This window comes from Podarcis tiliguerta (assembly GCF_965153285.1).
Source record: "Podarcis tiliguerta genome assembly, chromosome: 4".
Lineage (NCBI taxonomy): Eukaryota > Metazoa > Chordata > Lepidosauria > Squamata > Lacertidae > Podarcis > Podarcis tiliguerta.
In genome coordinates, this window is record NC_139537.1 from 22,676,104 (window position 1) to 22,687,695 (window position 11,592).

General features: G+C 41.8%; 1 protein-coding gene and 1 long non-coding RNA gene across 2 annotated transcripts; one reads left to right on the plus strand and one right to left on the minus strand.

The window, feature by feature from the left end:
* The first annotated feature begins 1,949 nt into the window (after nt 1-1,949).
* On the plus strand, nt 1,950-3,852 carry LOC310675874. Its single transcript, XR_014510270.1, has 2 exons — nt 1,950-2,546; nt 2,619-3,852. It is a non-coding gene; the product is annotated as an uncharacterized lncRNA (long non-coding RNA).
* Nucleotides 3,853-4,785: 933 nt separating this feature from the next.
* On the minus strand, nt 4,786-10,329 carry LOC310675786 (gap junction beta-2 protein-like). Its single transcript, XM_083436887.1, has 2 exons — nt 10,191-10,329; nt 4,786-5,574 (listed from the first exon to the last, which is right to left on the minus strand). The coding sequence occupies exon 2, from the start codon at nt 5,550-5,552 to the stop codon at nt 4,872-4,874; it is 681 nt and encodes a 226-aa protein (XP_083293013.1). The 5' UTR covers nt 5,553-5,574; nt 10,191-10,329; the 3' UTR covers nt 4,786-4,871.
* Between the last annotated feature and the right edge of the window lie 1,263 nt (nt 10,330-11,592).

Genomic DNA, 11,592 nt, shown 5'->3' on the forward strand with positions numbered 1-11,592 from the left:
AGTTTCAAAACTATTCCTCCATAGCCCCATTCCCATGTTGCTACCCTCCGGACCTCTTGTGGAAGATGCACACCACACAAAGAAGGACCTCACTGGATGATCTCATGGTCCAGGTTCATATGGAGAGAGGCAGTCCTTGAGGTATTGTGATGCTGAGTCATTTGGCACTATAGGTCAAAAACAGCACTTTGAATTGGGGCCCAGAAACTAATATTCATCCAGTGCAGTCACTGTAAGCAGTGGGATTGAGAAAGCTAGAAGGGAAGTGTCTTAATCACTTATCTGAGTGCTCATTTGTTTTGGTTAGCCTTATCCAGAGTTCAATGTAGTGGCAACAGCTTTGCTGTGACCCACTTGTGGGAGACCTCTGATCTAGATGCTGCTAGATTGGGAGGCACAAATGACCCTGGATATATTCTACAGAGACATGTGCTCCCCTGTCTGCTCCTGCTTCTGGGGAGTGTCCCTCGAGATAAGGTAAGAAGGCAGGAGCCAGATTCTCAACCCCTTCCCTGTCTCTGGTGGGGGTTTTTTTGGTCACAAGGGCCTTTTGTATGTTGCTGGACAGTCTTCAATACATCACCTTCCACAGCATGCACTTTGATGAAATATCTCACTTTCGTCTTGTGGAATGAAGACCCAAAGGAGGGTTTAACTACAGTGGTGGTTTCTTTATGTAGGTGGGGAAAACCGTTAGTCAACATGAGGGTGTCTGGGGTTGGGAAGGTGAGGAGAAGTGAATGAGAACCTTGCCAGAAGTAGTACTGAAGAGGGGAGTACGAGTCCCACCTCAATCCCAACTTTTTCCAGAGTGTATTGGGAGCCTAGCCATGGATGGCATCTGATGTCCAGCCTTGGGTGTGTTCTTGTAAGCCCCCTCTGTTCAGTGAGTCTTCATCCCTAGTGTGTTTGACACTGAAGCCTATGGCTTTTGGAATGAATATAGATTGCGAATGGTGCTCATAAACAGCAGGTGGCAGTATGACAATTCTAAACACTTAGGCCGTTTTTTAAAAGTTGCAAAACTGTCAGAATCAGAAGCCAATAGCTGGAAGAGAAACATAGCCAGATGTTTAAAGAAGTGTGATGTTACAATTTTGAAATGGGAAAAGACTTGGTAAAACTACACGTGTTAATCTGTGGCCAAATAAATAAGTGAATAAGTAAGTAGGTTGTGGTTATGATTGATTTGGGTTGTCAAACTACCCCACCTACAAATTGCAAACAATTTCTTTTACAAATGCAGACAAAGTTCAACTGTTGAGAAAGACATAGAAAAGAATAACTTTTCCATATTATTAATTTTAGTGCAATAATTGTACACTTTTAACTCAATTGATTCTCTCTCCCCTCTTTTAAAATAATAGAATTGAGGGAGGGATATCACATTACCCATGCCTCACATAGTTTGGGGTGATACTTCATCAGTTTCACCCTAACACGGACAGCTATTACAATTGTCAATACTGTCTTTTGGCTAGAAATAGTTAACAATGGTGCAAATTGATATTTGTGTAGCACATTGAAGGCATTTCACATGCATGAGGACCATGCGAAAGGATCATTTAAAAAAAGAATTGTTCAAGGCACACTATGTAGTCTTTGTGGATAAGTAAGCAGAGCATAGGCATAGCAAGTTTGGGTGGTTTCTGCAAGTTTACATAAGATGTTTGTACAGAATGAAATCTGATATTTGAAACAAGAGGTGGCAAGTCAGCTCAGTGCAACTCACTAAGGGCTGTGAGAATCTTAGAGATTCAGTTTCCTTCTTTTTTTTAAAGCAACTTTCTATTCCTTGTGATTGCGGCAGCAAAAGTGTAATGATTGCATGTTTGAAAGGTTCAAACAAAAAGTCCTGTTTCAAATGTCACAGATTCTAAGTGTCAATATATTCTTGTCATGAATAAATGTTGTAGCTGTTGTTGCACGCCACCCCAGTGGTGCGAGATTCCAGGGCTTCCAGGCGTTCACCCAGGGATTGTGTTTCCTTTAGGAAATGAAACAGTGGAGACTGTGGTGTCTTTATGATATATGGTTTATTTACACATATATACAACCTGAGCCTATGATTGGGAGGTTCACAGCATCAGCACCCCAAAAGAGCCTTGTTTCTCCTGTAGCCACAGCCTTGGGTTAAAACAGAAATCAGCCACCGTACTTGGACGCTCTCTCTTTAGCAACTTGCAACCTTTTTTCCTATAGGTCACACCACAGCCAACCCTAAAGACTCTGCTTCAAACTCTCATGTTGTCTTCTAACTCATAGCTGGCCGCCACCCCTTTTTCTTAATAGCCCATCATCTTTCCTTTGTTCTTAATGGCTTATCTCCCAGGCGATTACTTCAAGAGGAAGCCAGCCTCGATCCAGGGGTTCAGGAGGCTTGATTAATTTCTAAAACTTCCTGGGTCCAGGACTTTATGGAGTCTCGCGCTTAGTTCTTGGCATCTCCAGTTTAAAATTACTTAGGGGGCAGGGAAGGGAAAGCCTAAGCACCTGGAGAACTTCTGCCCGACAGAGTAGATGATACAAGACTAAATGGAGCACTGGTCTGATTCCGTATAAAGGTCACAAGCCAAGTTCCAAGGTGTGTTCTGGTCACTCCTCTGATTGTAGGTCAGATTATGTGGGTATTTTGAGTGGGTGTTTTTGAGGGTATTGTTTAAGGTGGCATTTCAGCAGAATTTAGCTTACAGCAACTGGGGCAGCTCAAATATTTGGTTGCATGCCCTTGCCAGTTCCATTGATCCATATTTCCCCTGTACTTAACACCTGGCATGCTATACATGCTGATCAAGAAAGTCCCTGTGAAGGTCACATAACTTAACAGTTTATGTGATACTGAGGCACAGTGAGGCAGGGTTAGGGGGTAAACATGCCCTATACCTTTTCTGTGCTTTAAATACTTAAAAAATGAAGGGAAAGCCCACTGATCCACCCACCCCAGCAAATTTTTCGAGCCCCTCAAGACCTTGCTGGGGTGTACAAAGCCCAAAACTCTGAAGGGAATGTCAACTGCCCACTCCTCAGTCATTATTTGATGAGCAAAAGGCAGCATTGGCCATGCACCAGCTGAGCAGGGGGCCTGTGTGTGAGAATATGCATGAGAGAGTATGGGGTGACCACATTTGTCTCTTGTAATAATGAGAGTGTTTAAGCAATTCGTTTGAACTATTTACAAAACTAGTGACCTATTTATAAATTTGAAATGTCCATATTTGCAGGCGTTTTGCACTGTTACAAGTGGCAGTATATTTTCCGCTCACTTTTGGTATAAACATAGCGTACCCACAAACCCTTCAAGTAACAAAACTGAAGGCATGTCAAATGTGATTTATTTATGAGTAAAGGATAATTAGGAAAAAAGGTGTCATTCATACAAATAATATATTTTGTAATACTGACCACTGAATAGCAGAATGTTCTTTTGGCAGTCAATCATTCAGTTATGCATTCAACAAGCAGAAGCATGAAAACACCAAAGTTCCTGTTTGTCATAGTTGGATTAAGGATGTTCTCAGGGAGACAGAATTACTTGTTCTAGCTAATCCTGATATATCTTCGTGCTTTCCTGAAAATGCTCATAGCAGCAGTACAATAATTTCTTCCAAAACGGTGTCACTATATATATATATATATATATATATATATATATATATATATATATTCAGAACTTTTTAAAGGACAGAATTGGCTTTCTTCCTACATCAAGTGAAAGGCACATTTTAAATAAAGTAGTGGCAGAACTCAACTATAGTTTCTCCACAATTTATTCACATAGGCAGCTCTTATGTGGTATGCCCAGTTCTATTGCCGCCAGATTAATAAAAACCAAGAATTTTATAGCACATTAAAGACTAACAGACTTTATCATACCACAGGTTTTCACAGGACTAGAGTCCATTTCATCAGAGGCATGGAACTGTGTGCATCTGAAGCACACTCTAGTCCACCAAAACGTATGCCGAGCGTGGTGATCAAAACTGCTACAGAGCAATTTGATGGCATTTACATCTCAACAAAGGGAAATGCATATTAAAAATATGATTTTTAGAGCTTCAAGTCCCATTAAACCCTGGTAAGGATTATGTAAGGCAGTCAGGGTTTGCACAGCATGTTCAAGAGTGGCTGTTTGTAGACTTAACATGGCTAAACTGTGGTTTAGTGTGCTGTGTAAGAGCAAATGAGAAAACCTCTCCTGTATCAGACTAAAGGCTTATGTAGCCCTGCATCCTGTTTCTAGATACCTATGTGAAGCACACAAGTTGGGCATGAGCATCATAGCCCTGTCCCACTGTTCCCCCACAAATGGTATTCAGAGGAGGCAGGCTGCCTCTGATTATGGAAGTGAGTGAGCCTTGAGTTTGCTCTCCTCCTCTGGAAGGAAATTGGAAGCATTCAGTATTGTTTTCAACTAACCATGGTCTGTTGTTAAATTTAGACTGGGACAAACTGTGGTTGGTTTTAACTATGGTTTGTCTAAACATGCCAACTTCAAACCATGATTTATCTGAATAAACCAGGTTTGTAAATCATAGCTAAAACTAACTGCAGTAAGTTGAGGGGGTAAAGTAATTAGGGAAATAATTGTTACTTATCCTGAGAATAAAACACCTGATAAAGAATCATGATGTTTGAGGCTGTGCGCTCTTCTTGCCCAAAGGAGCCAAAAAAGAGCTGCTTAATAATCAAAATACTAGCTTTGTAACTAGATGTATTTGGGTATTATAAGCCTGTACTGACAAAAGAATTCCTGAATTGTGGGTTAAATAAGATGGACTCCCACTATTTAGAAGGTGTGTAATTTACTATAGTTTAATTAAAAACAGATGAGCTTTTAAGCAATGCAAAATAGGTACATGACATACAAACATCTAATGATTGGGCAGTGGTTTCTTGGTCGGAGACTTCTTCATGCAAGACTTTAGTATCAAATAAGACAACTCAAGTACATTTAGGAGCATGCAAATGCCTGACACAGCCAGCATGAAAATAGTAAATACAGTTTTCTCAGTGGGACGAGAAATAAAGCAATCTACTGTATTTGGGCAGGGAAAATCAGTGCATTTCACTACACGAGGCATACGGTACCCATCATACATGTGATAAAATATGTACATGAAAGTCGCTTCGAAGATAATTCGGAAGAAGAGGCTGCTGGTGTATGTCCACCATAAGGGTCCTTCGATGTGGAACTTCTGGGTTTTCAGACTTTCAAGGTCAATTTTCTCCCCATGTCGGTATTTCCGTTTCTTCTCATGCCTTCTGTAGGCAACATGCATTGCCACCAGAAGGGCAGGGGTAGACACAAAGATAAGCTGGAGAGCCCAAAGTCTAATGTGAGAAACTGGGAAATAATCATCATAGCAGGTATTTTTGCACCCAGGTTGTAGAGTGTTACAAGTGAAATCTGACTGTTCGTCTCCCCAGACATTTTCTGCAGCCACCACAAGGATCATGACACGGAAAATGAAGAGGACAGTGAGCCATATCTTCCCAATGCTGGTTGAGTGTTTGTTTACACCTCCTAAAATGGATTGGAGGGTTCCCCACATGGTGGCTTGTGCGTTCTTTAGCCTATTAAGACAAAGGAAAAGAAAAAAGAAAAAGCCAAATGATTAATTATTCTATTCCTTCACAAATGAGCAGGTCCTCTGCAGCTAGTACAGACAAGTTGTAAGCAGACGGGCAGAACAATTCTGAGATGTTTTGGCTTCTTTCTCTCCCACCCATTCTGGAAAATGAATGTTAAAACTTGATATACATCTATCCAAAGGAGCACAGTGACATTAAAACACTGACATAATTAAAGGGGTGGTTAAACCAGAGTTCCTTATGCAGAGACTTCTTTTGGCATGGGACTACGTTGATGATACGCAGTGAGTTTATACAACTAGGATTCACATATAAATGAAGCCCATATATTAGCTCCAGCATATTCTTCTGTTCTGCCCTTATAGAAATAGCCTTTAAAGGAGGTGCTGTTAAAGGCTGGTTAGGTTATAATTAAACTAAAAACACTGGCATTTTTTCACTTTTCCAAATGCCATCCTATGGCAACTTTAATTTACAAGATGACTTCAGATGATTGTACAGAAAGCCCGCTACTTGTGTGCATTTAACTTGTGCGTATGCATGGGAAGAGAGGGGAAGAGAGTGGGAACACCTGTGGTCACTGCAACTAATTCTTATTAAACTAAACTATGGTTTGACATTATATCTGAACTGGGTCAGAGGGAGAGGTGCAGCTATTTGGCAATGGAAGCTATTGTTATCATTAAAAAAACCCAATTTGTGGAGATGCTCCATTGTGGGAAACTTACACAAAGGTAATGGAGAAATACGTGTTCCAAGATACTACATTTTAATGGCATGAAAGAATCTTGCTGTAACTGCAATCGCTGTATCATCACTTATCAACCATTGCCATTCTCTGCTATTAGCGCAGATCTACACCACCGATGTAAACAGATTTAGTAATCCTCTGTCCTCAGAAAACCCAAGAAACTTAAGCTGTGATGGGGAGTAGGGGGTGTCAAGATATGCAACGGTACCGTCAACAAACCTTGATTGCCAAGATTCCTTGACGGAAGAACCCCAAGCAGCAGCAGGAGAGGAGTAGCCAGAACAATGGCAAAACAGGTAAAACTTCTGCCACCAGCTCCCTGCTTTGCTTGGCTTTGCTTCCCCCTGAAGGAAGGCGAGAGGTGCCAGACCATCCCGGAAGACCCTGGACCCACTCTCCATTGATTTGCAGGAAGCAACCTGCCTTCTGGGTGGAGTGAGCACCTTGAATTGGGCCCAGAAATGAACTGGTAACTAGTGGGGGAGTTGTTGACTCCATGTGAATTGTCATTTGGGCTAGGGAAGAGGGTTGAGTTTATGTCTTATCTGCTGGTTAGTGGGTGGGAGTATTGCCTTGTTTTTTTGTTTCAGTATTGCAAATGGTTTTTTATTACTATGTAGGGGGCTGGTTTGTTGTTTTTGTTTTCCCATATGTTGAATGAAATATTAACATGTTATATGATTTCCCCCTTTTTTATCGTATGATGTAGTTGCACGTCTTTTTCTTTAATATTAGTTGCTTGGAGACCTTTGGGTGACAGGCAACCAATCAGCTAAAATATTTATTAATCTGGGGTTTTTTATATTAAAAAAAACAACCTGATATAATTTTATAGTTAGATATGCCTGTCAAACAACACATTTGAGTTCATTTCTGGTGACCCTCAATTCTATTTTTTGTTGATATTGTTAATTAAGGTTCAAACTCATTGTTAATCTTCATTTTCATTGGAGATGCCTGCATGCTGGTTTCCTATTCTAAGAGTGTGTTGGCATAGTACTATACAAATAAATAATGTGGTTTAGTAAAGCCTTAACAAGCAAAGCCAAGCTGACTTACAAGAAGACAAAACTCCAACATGTTATAACATGACCCTTGACATGGTAGCTTTCATTACACCCACTAACCCTAAGAAAAAAGTCGATAGATTTTGCTGATGTAATGAGGAGTTGCAGAATCAAGATGAAAAGATGGATAAAATTACCGGTATTTCTTTTCCTGCTAATCACCCTCCTCCCTGTAGGATTTGATTTGAAAGCTGCACGGACTTATTTCTTTAAAATAAATCATTTATATGTTTTCCAATAACCAAGGTCTCAGGTTTTCCTATAACCAAGTTCAATAAGAAACTACACCAGACTCTGTGACCACAAATCAAATACACTTCTGCTAACCATTAAACAAGATGAAGACTTTCACCCCTATTAATTCAATTCAAACAAAGCATTCAACCAAAAGAAAAAAGGATAAATATCAAGTGTTTTGCTCTTCTATTATATAGATCAGTGGTTCCTAATTACTGTAGTGGTCTGTGGACCCGGGGGAATCTGCGACCCATTCACATAGCAAAAACTACCCTAGAGGTATCAACATTTTCAAAGGAAGGGGGTCCCTGTCTTGCCTTTGGAAAAACAGGGAGTCCACAGGACTTAGCTAATTGGAAACCACTCATATTTTTTGCCAGTATTGCAAAATGTGAACTGACACAACAAATTCCATCTGTAGTATAAGCCTAATGTGTAACTGATGTAGACTCTTAAGGCTGCATTCAACTGAGACAAGACTAAGTAGGGTAGACCCATTGAAAATAATGAACCTATGTTAATCATGCCCATTAATTTGAATGGCTCTGCTTTGAGTAGGGCTAACATTGGATAGAACTCTTACCTATGAAGATTAAGGTTGCATTCCTGTATAAATTCACATGAGATTAAACATCATTGAGCTCGATTGCTTTTTAGTGAAATGCATAGGATTGCATTGTAAAGCAGCAGTCCTGCACATACTGGAAAATACTCATTTGACAGACACGGTCCTATGTATGTCTACTCAGAAGATACTTTTGAGTAAATCATTTTCTCAATTAATCTACTATTCTAGAAACCTTAAGGTGAAAGGTTAAGTATATTAATATTAATACTACTAATGAATATTGCATCTTAAAGGTGAAAAATTAATCGGGCAACTGCAGCATCCCTCATGCAGAATTCTGCATCTTACATGGATCAGTGTGAGTGAAGGGGCAAATGGTTATCCAGGACTCCACATCAAATCCATTTCTTCCTCCACTGTATGGAGAGGTTATATTGCAGATATTAAATATGTCATTCTTTCTGCACAAACTGTTAGATATCATTTTAAAATTACATCCCTGTATAAAATACAAATGGTTAGTATATGGAAATCACGGAATATTTATCCATCTGCATCTCTCACCCTTTCTGTCTTCAGCGGTATTATTTCCACTGGAATAATATGGCAGGGGAAGATAATAGAAGAAAAACACATGTAAACATGAGGATAGAATGGCATATGAAATATGAATTAAAATTTCAGCTATGAGGCTTTTTTAAACTGGAGAGATGTTTTATGTGTTTTGATTTCAGGGATCACTTTCTTGCCCCAGGAGGAAGAAAAAATGGGCGTTCCTAGTTCCGTGAGAATTTTACAGGCATTTTCATGACTTAATATTAAGGGAAGTTGTTGAAGCATGTTAACGCTTTAGTCACCCAAGAAAGAAATCACAGATTGTATTGAAGAGAGCTGTTGAGAAGTAATATATCCCAAACATTCACTGAATAGTGAATGAAAGCAGTTCTTAGTTACTTCAATGTGAAATGATTTCAGTGGGCCACCTCTGAATATGACAAACGTTTGGTTATCACACTTCATATTTAAGGTGCCACAGGATGTCTTGAAAAACTAGTCCTTTTTTGTACAAAGGTCTCTTAGAAGATGAAAATAAGCATCTTACAGGACAAATCCTACCCTTTCCTCACATACTACGATTGTACCAGAAGACTGAAACTAGTATTTTAAAATCAACATTACAAAAATCCCTGAGTTACATGGCTTGACCATGTTGCTAACTTTGTATGATAATGTTTCACCATAATGGTGGGGCTGGACTTCACAGCTGGTTAGTAAAAGATAACATGTAGCTATTAACTCCCAGCCGTAAGTTGTAGACCTTGGCCTTAACATGACGATGGGTCTTTCAAAAGAAAGACCTCTTTTTCCGGGCAGAACCTAAGCACTGGGAACCCAGCGAAGAATCTGGACTACAGCCAACATACGTACTGGCAAAAGAAAGATCGTAACATCTTGTGCATCTCACAAAACGGAATGGGGGGGGGGACGTGTGGAGGGACTTGTTTCCCCAATTTTGTCTGTATTTCTGCTTTATCTCCCACACAAACAAACGTGCGGAGCGGTCAGGCTTTCTCTTTGGCACCGCATGATATTCAGCCGCTCCTTTCACTTGCACCCCTCACAGAAATCCCGTAGAGCTGAAAAGGGACCTCCAGGGTCATCTAGTCCAACCCCCCCGCAATGCAGCAACCCTGCCCACAGCGAGACCGACCCCTTTCATACGTCCTATAAGCCTAGCAAGCCGAATACACCAAAGTCCGGACTCTGCTACCCTGCGAAACGCAACCTTCTGATTTCTCTTGATCTTTTAAAAGGCGCGCACAGCATTTTAACCCCATTCCCTCTCCACCCCATGGAAGTGCCAGGCGCGGACATTTCCATTCACATCGGCTGGAGGCTTCATCTCAACCTAAATCATCCCTTCCCCCAAAGGGGGGAGAAAGCATCGCCCCTGAAACAGCAGCAGCCCCATCACCTCGCTCAGCTCCGCGCGCGGGAGAAGAAACCGGTCCAGCTGCGTCCCCGCGCTTCCTGGCGAGGTCCAGATAGCGCCGCTTGCTCGTAGGCTGCCTAGTTTCGTCGCCGCCGCCTCGGCAGCTTTGAGGGAGGCTCCTTCCTGTTCCCGGGCAGATGCTCTTTAGCGACGCCTTCGGCAGGCGCGGCTGCAAGGAATGAGGCGGGAAGAGCCCGTGTGGACAAGGCGGGAGGAGGCGCCACCGTCGAAGAAATGGTTGCGACGGGGCCCCTTCCCGCCCTCCGACGACGCCTCCGCAGCGCTTTCACTTCTTCCAGTTCGCTTCTTGCCAGGGCTCCTGCGTTGGCAACAGCAGCACGGCAGGTAGAAATTCAACATGTGGTGGGCACTGCCATTCAAATAGTGTTTTGTGCGCACCGTGTCATGTGATTAATAATAATAATAATATGTTATTTATATCCCCCCCTCCCCAGCTTCCTCAGGGCGGCTAACAACCAATAATAAAAACAAGTTGATTAAAATACAATTTAAAAAACAAGATTAAAATACAACATTAAAACATTAGGATGCAGCCTCTTCACAGGAGGAAGAAGGAAAAAAGAAAGAAGAAAGAGGGGGAGGGAATCAAACTGATTCTAAGCCAAAGGCCAAAGGACACCCCACTCAATATTTTTTTCACCCTGGGGGGTGTAATAATGGGGAAAGCATCTACTGATGAAATTCCACTGCTTCTTTGTCACTGTGCTATTACAACCACAGTGGTAAGAGGCGGATTTAGGGGAGCACAACCGGTTTGGGTGCCAAGGATGCCAACTTGAATAAAATATAGGGGGGCAGGTAAGCCCCACCACACACAATCGATCACATGACACAGTGCACAAACATCACTAGAATGGCAATGTGCATCAACTGGCCTCTAATATTTTATTGGGGGGGGGGGAGAGAGAAGGGACCTCAGCTCCTAGGAGTCGGGCTGGGCGCGGATACTTTTGCGGGTGCCACCAGGGTTAGGACGCCACAGCTATGCTTTAGAATAGAGCATGAGAGGTAGGGGGTGCTGAATCTTGGTGTTGCACAAGGTGCTGCTGAATTTTGAGACCCAAGATCCACCGTTGTTAGGGTGGATCAGGAGTGGGAGACCTTTGACACCTTTGGCCCTGAAGATGTTGCTGAACTACAGCTGCCATTAGCTGCTTACAGGGGAAACATCAGAATAGGTACTGAATAAATGCTGTTGTTGTTGTTGTTGGCATAGGTGCCACTTTCCAAAATGGCAATGAGAGTGCACTGGACGCAAAGCAAACTGGAGTGTGTACACACCCTCAGACGTTGGGAGGAATTTAATCAAGGACAGGGTGGTGGTTCATGAGTCGAGATGGCTGCCGTCTGCTGTGCATACATT